At 41.2% G+C, this 17,286-nt stretch overlaps 1 protein-coding gene across 4 annotated transcripts in view; it reads right to left on the reverse strand.

The window, feature by feature from the left end:
• Positions 1-17,286, reverse strand: part of gramd2aa (GRAM domain containing 2Aa) — a 71,935-nt gene that overhangs the window by 47,392 nt on the left and 7,257 nt on the right. For 2 of the 4 annotated variants that reach the window (XM_057834285.1, XM_057834261.1), the window contains exon 2: positions 5,767-5,880. In XM_057834285.1, coding sequence (XP_057690268.1) covers positions 5,767-5,880 — 114 coding nt within the window. Of the gene's footprint in view, positions 1-5,766; positions 5,881-15,812; positions 16,306-17,286 lie in introns of those variants that run through there. The other 2 variants (XM_057834279.1, XM_057834271.1) reach the window with 2 other exon arrangements.

A 17,286-nucleotide genomic window follows, 5' to 3' on the forward strand; every position in this document is an offset into this window, starting at 1 on the left:
TGCTTCAAGCATTGCATTGCTTTTGGACGGTTCGGCGTTTCTTTCACGGTGATCGCATGATAACCTTCTAGTTTGTGTTTTACGAGAACCGCTGACAGGTGACAGTTGACAAATAGCGTGTTGGTTTAGCGTAGCCATTGAGTCAATCTCGCAACGAATCAGCGAGCGTCGCAGGTCACGCAGTGAATCATGGGAAATGTAGTCTCGGGACAACACTGAAGAGGTGCTTTGTAATCTGTTCGCTTGTGTGAAAAAACTATATTTCCTCACGCCATTAGACGCCACTTCTACAGGCTCTATCTATCGCTCCGCACAGCATGCCAAGAGCCCCAAGCTGTGTTCGTACTGTTAGCTCCATGTGATAATAAAGAAACAAAGTTGTCAGCACGTCGTGTGTTCGATACCTTTGTCAACAAAAAGCTCATAACAAGACACTATGCACGATCCGTTTAAGACACGCTGGGACTGGAGAGCTGTGAGTAGTAGGAGGCGAGGGGGAGATGACGAGAAGCAAAACTTTGCGATCGAATTTGGCAGCAGTCCGCTATTATTTTGTTTTCTTATTGTTGCCACAATAAAGTGGAGAAAGCCATCAACGACTCATCTCCTTCTTTCCCCCCAACGTTTTTAGATTATTATTTTATATGCACGAGAGCTGCCGGACCTGCCAAAATGAACATGAAGTCTGATTATTATTTTTTTAAACAATGTCATCAGATAGACAAAAACATAAAATTATGTGCAAATGCCTGCATCTTCAAATCATGAAAATAATAACAGCCTATATCTTACCAATCTTGTAATCTCGATGGGTCTTGTCTCCATTCCATGTCAGGTAGTCCAGGCACATTGTTTGCATCCTGATTAGCGTCTGACTAATACATGTTAGGTCCAACATAAAATTCCAACCTCCTCTTCTTCCTCCAACTCTTCAAAAAATTTCCTCCCTTGCGCTCGATCTATCACTTATATCGCCGTTTGAATCATTGTTTGAAGGGCTTTGTATGGCGGCCGTATGGAGCGCTGCCATCGCTGTTCTCGGTGTGATGTATCACTTCCGGGTTCGTCCCCTTTCAGGCTGGAACTTCGGAAACGCGATTATTTTGTCAAATATACAACATATATATATTTTTTTTCATGCTTTATTTGTTGGGCAATGTTTAATTACTTTAATTGTGACCCTATTTGGCATGTTATGAAATTACTTCACATTTGGTCTTTAATAACTTATTATACAAGTGTTTACTATTAGTGATGCACGATAATGCATTTTTCAACCGATACCGATAACCGATAATTTCCTCCTCATTCCAACCGATAACCGATAATGTCAAGCCAACAATTCTATTAAAAGATTTATGTAAAATTTTAAAGTATACACAAAAGAAAATATTAATGTGCAAAAATATAATTTATTGCTCTTTTTTTCAACACAATGTATGAACAAGTCGTCAATTCAAACATCTAAATAATGACAGATTGTCTGACATCGTGTAATGGTAAACCTTTGGCAACAATTACTTACTTACAGAGTGGACGGAGTTTGCGCTCGCATCCGTGTGCGTGTTGTTTTGTGCCTGAGTTTTATTAAGCCGAAAATAAAGGCAGCGTTACAAAGTCATCTGACCGCTCGTCATTTCACATTCTGAATGCATTATTGACTGGCTGACTTCGTTTTCTCCATGTTTAAATTATCTTATAACCACTGTGCCGTCATGATAAGCTTGCTTACCGGACATCACTTTTTCATGAAGAATGGTGGTCGTATAAACTGCATTATTTCTTTTATCTAGGGCTTTGGTTCTCGTGTCATTAAGGTTAAAAAAAAAAAAACTGTGTCTCATCTCGGCGGCAGCTACATTCGTACCGGATAATCCGCCCGCCCGCCCGCCCCGGCCGGTTCGCCGCGGCGTATTCGGGTCCTGGCTCTGCTCGCACGCCGTGGGGGAACGCTCGAGAAACCGGGGTGTTCGCCGGAGGTCCAGAGGCCGGGGAACCGGGCTCGGCCCGCCCCGCCTATGGCGAAGCGGCGGCGGCCTGCCGGACTGGCCAAAGCGGCGGGCTCCGTCGGAATTTACCACCCGCCTTGGGCTGCATTCCCAAACAGCCCGACTCTGTATCGTCACAAGCCCTGTAGTTTAGCTTAGTGTTTACAATAGCTTTAGCATTCCTGCTAGCAGCAGCCTCTTATATGTTCCAAAATTCTTTGTGATGCAGTTTTAAATGGCTGCTGGGTTAGTGGTTTTGAATGAGGACGCGTTCTTTCTGCCTCGTGGAACTTGTACGGTACATGTTTCGCAGATGGCGAGAGCGTCGTTTTTTTAGTAACAGCCGCCATAATATTCAACTACTTCTTGTCTTGTAACTCCGCCTCCTCAACCCCTCCTCCCTCAGGGGCTTCAGAGAGGGGAGGGGTTGAGGAGGCGGCGTGCTGAATTCTTCGGTTGAGCACATTTGGAGGCAAAATCAAGTATATAATTATCGGATTGCATTATCGGTAGAATTTTTTTATTATCTGGATTATCTGTGTGACGTCATAATTGCCATTATCGGCCGATAATTATCGGTGACCGATATTATCGTGTATCTTTATTTACTATCTTCATTTTAAAGTATGTATCTGTCTTGGCTACCAATTGTTATTGGTGTTGAATTGAATTGCGGGTTCTTTGTGCTGCCATGTCAAAGTAACCGCCAGAATCCCAAGTGCTGTTTCGTATTTATTTTTTTTACCTGTCCTGTTCAGCTGCTTGACTCTGAGAAAGGGAATCTGAGTGTCCGATTGGTCTGAACAGTTTTAATGTATCACATGGGAGTATGCCATACTCCCATTGTGTTCATTCAATGTGCCTCATTTATTAGGAGAAAGTAGCAAACAGGAAGATGTTGTGGGTGGACAGAAAAAAAAGAGAATAGGAGAGAGAGACAGAAGAAGCACAAACAACAGCAAGAAATATATAGAAAGCCTACACTAACTATGAATATGTTGGTGCTATTGTTAGGTAGTTGTATTTCCGGTTGACACCTGGGGGGCGCGATGACCAAGGAGAAAGAAGGGATGGGGGGATCAGAAAGTTATGAAGTTATGAAGTTATTAGGAGGGGTAGAACCCAGGATTTGTGTAAATCCCTTGTAAGCGTACATATGCTGGCATCCTATTCTATGCTAACTGATTGCTAATCCTGACACAGAGTTTCTCGAGTGTGTGGGGGGCGGGCGAGCCAGCACAGTCCATCCCTCCTCCCTCAGCACCAGTAAGGGGGCCGCCGTCATCCCCCTGGGATCCAGGGTGGTCCCCCGGACCATCCGCAACTCCATGAACCGGCCTTCAGGGATGGGATGAGGGGACGCGCCGCTGCCCCCCACGACCACCACCACAAAGGCTGGCCCGCCCACCCGGCCCACCGCCACAGCCCCCCAACAGAGACGACACATAGCGGGACCCCCACGGCCCACTAAGCCCAGGGCAAGACGGGATCCCCACCCGGAGCAGGCAATACCCGACTGATCCGATTTATCAGATTTAAAATTCACTACCTTCGCTTTCCTTCATTTATTTATTCACTCGGGCTAATTCGAATTATTGTGTGACGTCACAGAAACTAAAAATTATCCGGTTAAAAAAAATCCTAGAATTTGAGTAAAACAGTATAACTTCATTCATTTTATAAACGTAGCTCATCATTTAAAACAAATTATGAGCTTTTATGAATTTCCACCCAGTTTTGACCTATTCTTGACTGCCATTTTGATTAAGCTGTTTTTGTTTGAAGGACTTAAAGAGAATTATAATACTAAGGGGCTGTGAGATATCAATAGAACCGTTACTTGGCAAGATAACAAATATTAATAAAGTTAACAAAAAAATAAATCACATTCATGAGCAATTATCGAAAATAGATGGAAAATTGCGAACATTTCCGAAAGTATTCCGGAAACAGCCGAATGGGGCTTTGACGTCACAGACAGGAAACAAAAGGTCGAGGCAGGTGCCATCGTTGTTTATCGACGAGAGAGTTGCGTTCGTGTTTTATCAAAAAAATCGCTAAAATGGTTCAAACCTGTCATGCTTTGTGGTGTACAAATAGGCGTTTGTCGCAATGTAGTACCCTTGAGTTCCCGAACGCGAGAAAAAGAGCTGGACTACGCAGACAATGAGTAAAGTTCGTCCGTGGTAAGAGGGGTAATTTTCAAGACCCAGCCTCCGGCACGGTTTTGTGTGGTGCGCATTTTACACCTGAAAGCTATTCGAACTATGGACAAATGAAATCAGGTTTTGCTAAGAAATTGCTGCTGAAAGCAGATGCGGTGCCCACCATACACGCGCAGCAGCCACCTAAATGTCTCGGGATATCAAGAAAGAGCACGATGACTGGCTGATGAGACCACCCCAGGCTAAGCAAAGGAGGAGAGCAGCCAAGCTCCAAATGGCCAGAGTGAGTACTCATTAATAATAAAAAACATATCACACATTGGATATAGGACTGGACACGTGTATAAATTATCGCTCGTAAAATATATAGAACAAATCCTCTAATCCCATTCATATTTGTGTCTGTTGGGAGAGCGAAAACCTATTATAGCACAATAAATGATAACTATTCTATACATTACTTTATTTTGCGGTCACGGTGTATCAGCTTCACAAAAAGAAATGCAAAACAAACCATTCGGTGTTTCCCACACTATCTGTTGCCGGTGTTTCATCAATGTGATCGCTCCCCTCAATGATCCTTTCATTAGGCTGTATTGGCTTTCGTTTGGGCTCAATATGATAACCCAAAACACCAAAGAAAGGTTCATAACTCTCCTCGTTACCATTAAAAGAACGTTCGTTACATCGGATTCGTCGCTGCAACTAGAAACAAAATTGTCCGCCAACATCGCCGCCATTCAGTACTAAGCACTGAGCCGGGTGTTTCGTAGTTGTGACGTCACGCACACAATATGCTAGATTTCCGGGATCTCGGGCGCCGGTCGTTTTAACTTGACAATCGATCCAAATTTCTATCATTTTCTTGGTGTTGCGATGTGTGTAATTACACGAAGTGGCATCATATGAATCCAAAAGGCATGCGTTTTTGGATAAATGATGGAATATTAGCATTTCCCCAGGTGTTGTAATACCCTTTAATATTAGCAGTTGCTTAAGGATGGATTCGCTTCATGAATTAATTCTCCCTATCTATCCACCATTGAGTTTGAAATTATACAATGATGATAACAACATGAATTGACCAAAAAGGCAACCCGAATATCAGAAACCATTGCGTCATACAGGGAAGCCTCAGGTTATGATGTCCTCGACCTCATACGTTTTGACTTTCCGACGCCCGTGCCTCGTCCGCCATTAAGTCCTGTGCCCCATTAGTTTCTGCTTAGCTATGAATAGGCTATGAATTGATGCAAACGCCAACTACAGTAAAAAAAAAAATATATATATATATATATACATTGTATCTCCAAAATTTTGAATAAAAATGAACATTAATTTCTTATTTCTTGTGTAAAGGTGGGTAATGCAGTTATGTTATAGCTGTTCATGTCTATCAGCTCAAGTTGGTAATGATGGCTTATGTGTTTACTGTGTTAGCATTGCTGGACATCAAGTTGGCCTACAAATCAGCACTATGAAAAGAAATCTCCTGCAGCTGAAGCCTGTGAGCGCACACACAGGATGCAGATGGTGCGTTGGGAAACGCTTCTGCGTTTGCTAGCCAGTGTGTGTGTGTGTGTGTGTGTGTGTGTGTGTGTGTGTGTGTGTACAGAAATTGCCTGAGGTGTCCGTGCGCGTCTTCGTCTTTGGAGGCGTCCACGTCTTGTGCGGGGAGCAGGCCTGGTTCTTCGGCGTGCTCCTGCTGCTCAGTCATACTCCTGGCCCTTGACACACAAACACGCATATGAGTACACAGTGGCCTCCCGCTCTCTCATCCACTCGTGTTTGTTTTTTGTCTGCAGGTACACTTTTCACAGTCCTGAACTACAGGTTTCTAGGGCAAACACGTGGACTCTGTCTTTAGAATCAACACAGCAGTGATGCAATGCTGAAGATCCTACTGTATGCTACAATTAAATCCTCTATTCAGCAAAACGAACAAGCATGAGTGTGCTGCTGCACACTACAGGCTGAAGGCTTTCTACTTGCTAACTCGTAACCTAAAGGCAACACTGGAAACAATAATTCTGGAATTAATTAATCACCCATGATACAAAATTCAGGCTCAGAGGATCAATAGATTCTGGCCCACGCTACGTAGCTACCAAGTTTCAAGACAATCGGTTCAAAAATATCAAAGGAGTTGGACTTCAAAGTTGCTGCAAAAAGAAGAACAACAACTACTTGAGCGGCAACTTCACAGGCCTTCATCCTGTAAAAACAGGTGGTTTCTGATCTGCAGTATAGAAACATTGAAGGAGCTGCAGGAGTTTTTGCTTATAACCTACACACATCTAATATATTCTTCATATATCTTGGGCTACAGGCTACTATCAAAAAGTATGCCCTTTCCATCAGATGAAAAACATTGAAGCCAAACTAAATTTAGCAAAAACACATAATAATTTCCCAAAAGCAAGACAGGAAAATGGCTATGGCATGTTTGGCCATAGACTTCATAATGTATTGACATGATACATTCCCCATTCACTGCGTCACGGCTTCCCGAAGGGGGCCGTCCCACACTCCACTCCATTTATTCGCAGTCGGTCACATGCAGCGATCTAACGCCGGATTCAGGTTGAAAACGTACGAAAGCTGTACTGCATACACACAGGAAGGATTGTCTCAGGAGTGACTTGTTCGAGGATTCGAGGTAATTATTATATTTTTCGTACCATGCATGCATTTTGAAACGTTGTGAAAAAAATCAATGGGAGAAATTAGCAGCTACAGCACTGGCATTATACTTCGCAATATTTACGTTAAATGACCGCTAACTGCCCATTTTTTTTGCTTTTAACCAAGAATCGAAACTGTTTCATAACCATATCTATAAAGAATACAGGGATTTAAGCATTTATTCACAATAATTTTCAACAGAAAAAGCAGTTTGTGATATGGCGGCCGCTAATTTGCTTACTGACTAGCAGCGTAGTTCGCAATATTTACATAAAGTAAATGCTAACTGCAAGTTTTTTTTCCTTTTAACCAAGAATCGAGACTGTTTTACGTCCATATCTATAAAGAATTCAGGGATTTAAGCATTTATTCACAAGAATTTAACGGAAAAAGCTCTTTGTTTAGGGTGGTGTGGCTCAGTGGTAGAGTAGTTGTCCCCCAAACCAGAGGTTGTGGGTTCGATTCTCCGCCCTGATGAACTCGTCTAACTGTCCTTGAGCAAGATACTGAACCCCACGTTGCTCCTGGTGCTGCGTCACCAGTAGATATATGGCGCTTTGAGCGCCTTGAAAGGTGGAAAAGCGCTATATAAGTATAACACAATTTGTTTACATATGGCGGCCGCTAATTTGATAACCAACTAGCAGCATAGTTTGCAATATTTACGTATAATAAATGCTAACTGCACGTTTTTTTCCCCTTTTAACCAAGAATCGAGACTGTTTTACGTCCCTATCTATAAAGAATTCAGGAATTTAAGCATTTATTCACAAGAATTTTCAATGGAAAAAGCTCTTTGTCTGCGTTTCCACTCGGTCAGCTTTGACGGAGATAGGCCCCCTATGAATCGGCCCTGCGCCCCGTGTCCCGTCAATACATTATGAAGTATATGGTTTGGCACATAAACACATCACTAAAAGAACACCCACAATGAAACATGGCAAATGACAACACCATGCTTTAATGTTTTTATTCCCAAATGGAACTGTGACTCAAAGGTGGAAAGCATAATGAACTGTTCAAAATATATCGGTAAGTAAATTCTGACACAAAATCAACTGTCTTAATGATTAGTCTATACAGTTATACAGTAATTTGTACAGTGACAGGTGACCAAGCCCAGCCAGGGTGAAGCTTACCCAATGTCACCTGCAACCATAATAAAGGATGTAAGCATAATAGAAAACGGATTGCTGAAATTTCAATGTCCAAATTAAAGGTGAAAAAAATGAAAAAATAATTACTCTTAGTTCCTTCTTTTTGTTTCATTAAATCCTCCATCATCATGTTACAATGTTTACAAAACTTATTTTCTTCTTCTTTAAAGAGAACCAAAAAGATGGTATTTTACAGACAGGTTTCCAGAGCAAAATATGGGCGGCGCCATCTTGGACAATGTCTGCCTCGAACGTCTGGTTCAGAAAAAAACAACATTAATTACGGTTTAAGTAAGCAGTGTGTCGACTAAGTTAAAACTGCAAAATTAAAGCAGAGGAACTCATGGAATCTCCAAAAATGGATTCAGCAAGACAGAGAAGAGACGTAGATGAGCTTGTATGATTCTTCTTATCACTTCATCGATACTTCGTGGACAAAGTTATAACAACCTGTAAAACTCCCTCCTGCTGCTTTTCTTGCTCAGCAGGCAGCCTGAGACTGAGTTTGCATGTTAAAGTTAACGATGATTGACATGTGTTAAGCGTTGATCTTGCCAGAGAAGCTTGGGAGCGCTAACTTCAAGGTGCCACATGTGTCAATCATCGTTTAGCTTGTTAAACACTAGTGATAGTGTGCTGTGGCAACTCATTGTGTGTGTGTAAGTGAGCAGCGTGAGCGGATTTGAGTGGACTCACTCAATGAAGCATTTAATAAAGACAAGCATTTTTCTATATTATTCTTGTTTAAAAATAATTCGATGGGACAGTAACATGTTTAAAACTTATCATAATTATTACATTGGAAGTGCTCAACAACCATTTATTAAAATATAAATAAATTATACTTTAGGGGGATATAGAGGGGGGGGAAATGTCTTACATGGATCTCTTTCCAATGCTAAATCTGAATAAATACATTGATTTATTTTTACTTGATTAGATTTGTGAAGAAACACTGCTCTTACTCCGCTACTATGGCCTATACTCGAGTCGTTACATTTTCCTCTTGGCTCTACAAGTCTCACCAGAGACGTAACAACAATAATGACATCACTACATTACACCGAAAAGGCGTACCATACAGTCACATGACCACACACAAGCTTGCAGTCGGATGTCATATGATCACACCGTCCTGTTCAATCACTTGGTGTCTTTAAAAAAAAAAAAAAACTAATACATGTCAACATTATTGGGAATTATTTCAGTTTTCAACCTCTCTCACAATTTTTGAGGGGCAACGATTGGCCACGGAAAACTGGAGATATGATCTTTTTTATTTAATAGTAGGAAATGTTTTCTCCAATAGAGAGCACTCATATTGTTTGCAGGGGTGGCATTTCATTTCTGAAGATTTTTCTAGTCATAATTTGATGATTTTTGTGTATTTCTTTGGCCTGATACGGTAATGTAACAGGTACAGAATATTTATAACAGTTAATATAGATGGCATTGTGATGAGAAAATCATACAATTGTTAAAAAAAAAAAAAAAAAAAACATCTGACATTGTAAGCACTCGTTACTACAAAAAATATTTATTTTTCCATTCAGAAATACAGTACCTTGTTTTTCTCTTTAAAAGTTACATTGTAGGTTAATTTCCTGACCTATGTATTGATAATTGTTGTATTGCAATTTGTATCCAATCGTGAGTTACCCAGAGGTTGCCACCCCTAGTTAAAATAGGATATGAATACAGTAGCCTGTGCTTTCAGAGCCATGATTGAAATGAACCTGTAGCTGTGTGTAAACACCCCCCACCCACACACACCACTGTTCTCTACCATAATGTCCCCGTGGGAGAACAGAACAGTGGTTGTTAGCACCTGCCCCAAATAATTACAGGTGCTGATGGAAAGAGGCTCTCGCATGCGCTTTCCTATGGATTATCTCTAATTGGGCAGAAGCTTCACGTCAGCCGCTGGCTTGTTCAAACAACTTGGCTTCCTGAATCTGAAGCATCCATCTGACTGGTTATCTGCCATCACAAAGGGTTCACAAAAGGCGGCTGGTTGGTGTAAAGGGCCTTTTGTCATTAGATAAGAGAAGCGTTTGTAGACATTTCAAGCAAGTAGTTAAGTTGTTCTAACTGATTTGAAAACAATGCTCAAAAGGGGGCTGTGTTTGTTTTCAACTTCCTCAACAGGAAGTGGCTTAGTGTAACATCCTAGTGAAATGAAGGAGAAAACATCCACACGGTTTTGAAAAATATAAGGAAGTCACGTAAATGACTGTGGCACACGACTGGAGTTATGAACAGGGATGTTGTCACAGTTGTAAGTTTAGCAAATTCGTTAAAAAAAAAAAAACACGCAACAGGACACAGCTTTGTTCAGGTTTAGTCTTAAGGCATGACTTCATGTTAGTTTACAACATCTCAATTAAGCCAGCATTCATAAAATGTTGCACTCAGGGCATGTATGTATCTTTTATGCGATTTTTCTACCCATTGATTAGATTAGACCAGGCGTTGGGAACCTATGTCTCGCGAGCCATATTTGACTCCTTCGATGAGTGCATCTGACATGAACGAGCTGTGATGAGCTGATGGTAGATTCAAACATTTTTCTTGGACCTTTAAGCGTACAGTGGAATGAAAAAGTATCTGAATCTTTTGGAATTTTTAACATTTCTGCATAAAATCACCAACAAATGTGTTCCTTAATCCTGACAGCATTCCTGTAACGAGTCACATGACATTTTGGAGGGAAAATGACAAGCAGTACTCAATTTGGACATTTAGGGATGTACGTAGTTCCCATGCGGTGTACTCACTTTTGTTACTAGGGGTTTAGATATTAATGGCTATATTTTGTGGGGAAAATAAATTAACTCTATTCTAAAAGCTGCACACAGACGACTTTTCATCGCGTCAAAGTGTCATTTTGTCAGTGTTGTCCCATGAAAAGATATACTTAAATATCTGCAGAAATGCGAGGGGTGTACTCACTTTTGTGATACACTGTAAATGTCCAAATTGAGTACTGCATGTTACTTTTCCTCCAAAATGTCATGTGACTCGTTACAGGAGTGCTGTCAGTATTGCTGCAGAGATTGAAGAGGTGTGTGTGGGTGGGGGGGGGCTGTTAGTGCTCAGACCATATGCCGCACTCTACATCAAATTGGTGTGCATGGCCGTCACCCCAGGAGGAAGCCTGTTCTGAAGACAGTACACAAGAAAGCCCGCAAACAGTTTGCTGAAGACATGTCAACATGTTTTTTTTAATTTTTTTTTTTTTAAATACGTTGGGTGTTTTGGCTCTCTCGGTCAAAAAGGTTCCCACATTTGGATTACACTATAATGGACAGAAAGTATTAAAACATTTGCTTGATTGCCTGTTTTACTTTTCTCTCTTCCGCTAATGCTTTGTGGACGGATGAACAACAGAACCAGCAAGTCAGGTTAGGAGTGTGGAAAATAAACATACTGCAGGGCATTTGAACTGACAAGCAAGGGCAAAAGTTGGCCTATTTTCCGATCAATATTTCTGTAAAATTCATCTCTATGAGCAAGTAGCATAGCAACATAAATGCTGCATTGAAATGTTCAGTTAAGTAATTTTGAAGTAAAATGGTCTGACTATGTCTTCAATCAGAGGGCTCATAAAGACAAACATTCACATTCGCACAGATGGATGATTCATAGTCTTTAATGAATCATGCACAATATTGGTTTATGAGGGAAGCCCAGAGAAAAAACTCTCACAAGCACAGGAAGAAGGCCAGTGCCAAATTTCAAACCCCTGCCAGCCCCTTATTTGGCCCCCATGGTTTGGTTGTCTATTGCCTTCAATGGCAGCGAATAAGCTAAGAAGTAGGAGAAACACGTCCTTGCTTCATTTTATATGCAGCACATATTCTTTTCCACGCATTTATGTAATGACACCATCATTGTGATAAATGGCCTGTTGAGTTCCAAATGCCATTCTGCGTGGTCAAACACGCTTGACACTAATGTTCAGTGAAAGGTTTCCACCTCTCCTCATTGTCCAAGAAGACAAACACTTTGTGCTGTCACAAGACATCCTTCAATCCAGTTAACTGTAATCTCATTAAAGCTGTTGGCCCCTGCTATATTTGACAAGAAAAATCTCTCTACCTTTGTGTTGGGTTCTTTCATAATGTCACAAAAACCCCATTGAATAGTCGCTCCATGCACAAGCTGGCCTGTGTTCACCGTTCAGGAATACGTAGCTGGCCTGTCTGGCCAAATAAACACTGGGAACATTCAGTAAACATTAACAGTCAGCATTTCGAATGTGCAAGATTTTATTTTTGAACAGAGCAAAGTCAGTAAAAGCAGTGGGAATTGTTTGCGTTGGGCGTGTGGACTTATTTGGCCGAAAAGCTCGAGGCAGGTTTGTTTGCAGTTATTTCAGTGGGTTGATTTCTCTTGATTCATTGCACTCTGTCAGAAACAACTTCACAACATTGTTATTAATGCTTAATTATTAACCCTTTATTGGGCACTGATTCAACTCATTGGCTGCCATTGACAGCACTACACGTCCAATCTATTTTAACAGGGACCGGATGGCAGATGCCAACCCTCCCACTCAAAATTGATTGGACGTCTAGCGGTGTCAACGGCACTGAAACATTGAAACAAGCATTCACAGCCAGACCTCCCTGTTTAAATTCAATTTGAAAAAAAAAAAAACTAGAGTGTACAGGTAGTCCCCGGGTTTTGAACGAGTTCCATTCCAACACTGGCGATGTAACCCAAATTTCAGCGTAAGTCGGATTTAACCCATTACATACCCCTAAATACCCGCTAAATCTCGAAATAACTATCCGTAGAAAAAAAATCTGTATTATACGTCATTGTATTTTCCTTGCCAAGACATTGGAGCTAAGTGCTAGCTTAACAGCGAACGAAAGTGTAATCTTTCCCCTCTCTCTCACTTGTCTGCGCGACTTCTTCGTGGGAGCAAATGCACTCTTCCTCGTGTGTGATGAGAAAATCATATTATTATTTTAAAAAAAAAAAAATTTTGACATTAAAAGTAGTTACTCAAATTGAATATTCTTTTCACTGAATACTTTTTTTTACATTTGCTTGAGTATAAATAATATTATTCTTCATGTGCGCAAATACGTTCTTCTTTGTGTGTACGTGCACGCTTACTCGAGTGCGGAATTACTACCTGCTCTACGCTTCCTGCGCCAAAATAAAAGCATACATCGCAAAACTAAAGTCAACTTTATAAACAAATACAGTCATATTAATAAAATAAACTAAAAAAATAAGATACTGTGAGGTACAATAAGGTAATACTTACATCAACAAAACACTGGAGACAAAATGGCGGACGAGAATCTGGCGTCGTAAAGTCGAAATCATGTAAGTCGGGTACGTCGTAACCCAGGGACTACCTGTAAATGGGTGCCCCGGTGGTGGTGGACAACACATTTTAGGTCATGTAGGCCACAATACAGTGGTACCTATACATAAGAAGTTAATTTGTTCCAGGACCTTGTTTGTAAGTCGAAATGGTCGTTTGTAGAGCAAGATTTTACCATAAGAATACATTATAATTCCATTTATTCGTTCCACACCTCGAAAACCTACACTAAATCCTTAATAAATACTGCTAGTACTATTGTGAAAAGCAATTACACAGAGTAAAACAAATAAATTATAAATGAAAATCGGAATAATAATAATAATAATAATACCTGTAATAATGTAACGAATCAGGCTCTAATGTGGCAGATGTGTTTCGCATAGTGTACCTGAACGCACCAATTGGCTGACTTGACAAAGTAAGAAGGGCGCATTAGACTTTTTACTTTCACTTTTCATGTTCTGTTGTTAGCGTCGGCTGCGGTGGACAGTAGGTGTGTTGTGCTGCACAAGTTCTGAAATAAATTATTAAAAACCTGACGTAGCTGACGATGCTACAATAATAATAATTGTCACCATAACACCATAACTAACGGCAGTATTGTCGAGCCAGTTCACGGACGCATATACCACGCTCATATTTTTTGATCATTTCCATCTCCATTTCAATGGTAAGCATCACCTTTTTCCTTTTTTCATCCCCTGCACCACGATTCTTGGGACCCATGTTGATTTCTCTCACAGCATCCGTCTTGTGGGAAAACAAAGAAACTGTGGCACTGCCATACATCGTCATATTTCGAGCATGTTATTGGATGTAGAAACAAATGGCGAGTCAATTTTACGTCGGATGTCGAAAAGATCATGTGTTGAAGCGATCGTAGGTCGAGCTACCCCCCGCCTTAGCAGAGAATGGTTTGACCCCGCTCTGGCACACTCAAGTGCTACGCATTTTCCTGTCTTTGCCAGTGACTGTAGCTGGAGGAGGGCGAGCTGGTCATATTGCATGGAACAGCGGCACCTTGGGGATGCCGGAAACACGATACTCTCCACTGAGCGTGAGCTTGCTCAAAAACTGGATTTCACTGATAATATAAATGACTTTGCTGTCAAAAAATCTAGGCGCATCACTGTTTGAGGTCTTGATAACCCCAGGGATGTTGAGGGGGCAGGCACGGGATGTTTAGTTATACTGTTTTGTTGCTTAGCAGGCAGGCATAGCACTCTCAGTTGTATTGTACTGTAGCCTACATGGGACAATTGATGGAAATTATTTGTTTATATTTCGTCACATCACATTACGGTCTGTTAAATTTTACTGTTCATCTCAAATTAAATAACTTGACAATTTACACTGTCATCACTTGAAAAGCGTTAAAGTACTGTGTATGTTGTTGTGACAAGCCAGTGGCAGGGGTGGGGTAGGGGGGCCCTAAAATGGTCTCTTGTCCCCAGACCCCTGCAAATCTGTTGACAGCCCTGCGAGGTACCACTGTAATTAAGACCTGGCGGTGGTGGACAACACATTTTGGGTCATGTAGGCAACACCACAATATTTACAATTGGGATACAAGTGTGGCCTACACAACCCAAAATATTTTTTCCATGTATGTAAATACCAGGTCTTTATTACTGCATTTATTATTATTTTTTAATTAGCAAAAATAGTCACTTGCCCATAAAGGGTTAAAAGCAGTGATCACTTGGCACTTGTTTGACAACATCATCATAATAATCATCTATTATTGTTCATTTCACGGGTGAGCGTTTGAGGGCTTTGAACTGTAAGATATGCGCTCGGCTTGAGACCTCCTGAAATAACCTCCCCATTGTGCGAGCACCTCAAAACAAACTTTGAAGACACTAGTGTATTTGTAAGCCCCACACAAGGCTTCAAATGTCTGCGACAATAAGCACTGTTCTGTGACATGTTCCACGGTATCAAATCAAGTATTGCTGTTTAAGTATGTAACAACCTTATCCAAATTAAATATTAGTGCATTTCTGGATTTAAAAGAAGCATTTCACGGCTAAATCCGAACTGTCCTTGTCCTACTAACGCTACATTTTGATGCTATACATTTCCTAAGTGGATATAAAAGACTATTTCGTGTAACGTGATTGTATTCGCCATTTAATTTATGTAACGTACAAATAAAAAACACTTGTCCTTATCATTTAGCGGTACGTTTCCTTTGAAAGGCAAGTGAAGTTTGCCAGCAAAAGATACACCGATACGAAAGAAAGGCAATCCGTACTTCAAAATAAAATGTTTACGACGGTCTTACATAGAAATAAAAAGATACAGCCATACCGTAAACTTGTATTAAAGAATATTAACTGGCTATGGGACATTCACTATCGCCAAATTAGCCACCGAACCCTTCCCGCGGGGGATAAATCAAGGCTCGTTGTGCTTTTATTTTGGTACGCAACCGGAAATGAAACGTTCTCTGTTGCTATCTTACCAACTCTCAGCGTCTCCTACCTGTAGCTCAAAGCCTTGATGCCACGTCTTTTAATGTTTCGTCCTGAGTTTGTCGACTCCTAAAAGATCTTCAGGCGCGCGCCGCATTTGTCCGTTGAGACATTCCGTGGTCTTTCAGTGAGAACGAGCGCGACCACCTTCACGGATGACAGTCAATCCGCCAAGCTAACGCTAGCAGGTCGCGCGCTCACTGCGCTTTCGAGCTCCTCTCAAGTGCGTCCGGTTGCGGCGAGGAGGAGGTGGGCTGAGCCCGCCTCGAGTTCGAGCCCAGTGTGGCCTCGCTGGGCTGTGCGCTCTTTGCGAGGGGATTACACGCGCCGATTTCTATTTCCACGCCACGCACAACCCAGAATAACACAGTTGGTACATGGTGCAAGCTCTCACGTGGTGTATACACACACGAGCCGCTGCAACAAAGAAACAAGCCTGCACCGGAACAACTCTAACCATGCATATACTTAAAAGAGATCTTGTGATGAAAATATCAAAAGTTATCATTTTCATGAATCGTTATTCAGCTGCTCAGAAAACAAAAATCTAGTGCCAAGTATACACTACAATACTACAGAGAAACACATCTTTTGTTGAGTTGAAAAAAAAAAAATAGCAGTTTTGGAGTCAGCATACCCAACTTTTCGTTGTAATCATCTTTATTTTTTAATTGTAATGCAACAAACATTTTGGGGGGGGGGGGGGGGGGGGGCAAATTGTTCCTCAGTGTAGTTAATCAGAATTATAAACCCTCTGATGCATGAAATTGTTGGTCAAGATTTTTTTCTGATGTGTTTTTATTGTTCTAAGGACATAAAAGTAATGTTCATTTTTCAAAAATATTTTTTTTCCCATGAAGTTACTGACATGTCCGCGCCAGCGGACTCCATGCACCTGCACACTTAACTCATTTGCCCCCAAAAACGTTTAAATACGTTCTATTTTTAATTGTTTCAGTGTCTCAAAGACGTATTTTTACGTCTTTTACTTTTATTTTATTTTTTACTAGAGACATCTCTGGGTTCTGATTCCATTTAGCTCCGAAGCACAAAGATGAAAATCCATTTTAAAGCAATAGCGCGTTTGGTAAGACCCGCAACCCGATTCAAAGGCAACGAACGGCCGGGCCGCATGGCCTGGGCGCCGGCGGAAAACGACCGAATGGAGAGCAACCTAGAGGATGCCCGGAAATGCCAGGCGCTGGACGACCGAGCAGAACGACCGGGACCACCGGTGCAGCGGACGATGCCGTTGAGTCTCTGCGGGGTCTGCTCGACGATGAGGGTAAAGTTTACCTGGCTGTCGCGTCTACAACAGCGTCATCTCTCAGTTATGTGTAAATTAATTGTTACTTTGCTATCAAAAGCTCTATTTGTCTTGTTGTTTATGTTATTTTGTAAAAGGACATTATTCAGATGTTTGGGATGTAACTATAGCAAAAAATAGCTGTTTTAAAGTCAAAG

This window comes from Corythoichthys intestinalis, chromosome 1 (assembly GCF_030265065.1).
Source record: "Corythoichthys intestinalis isolate RoL2023-P3 chromosome 1, ASM3026506v1, whole genome shotgun sequence".
NCBI lineage: Eukaryota > Metazoa > Chordata > Actinopteri > Syngnathiformes > Syngnathidae > Corythoichthys > Corythoichthys intestinalis.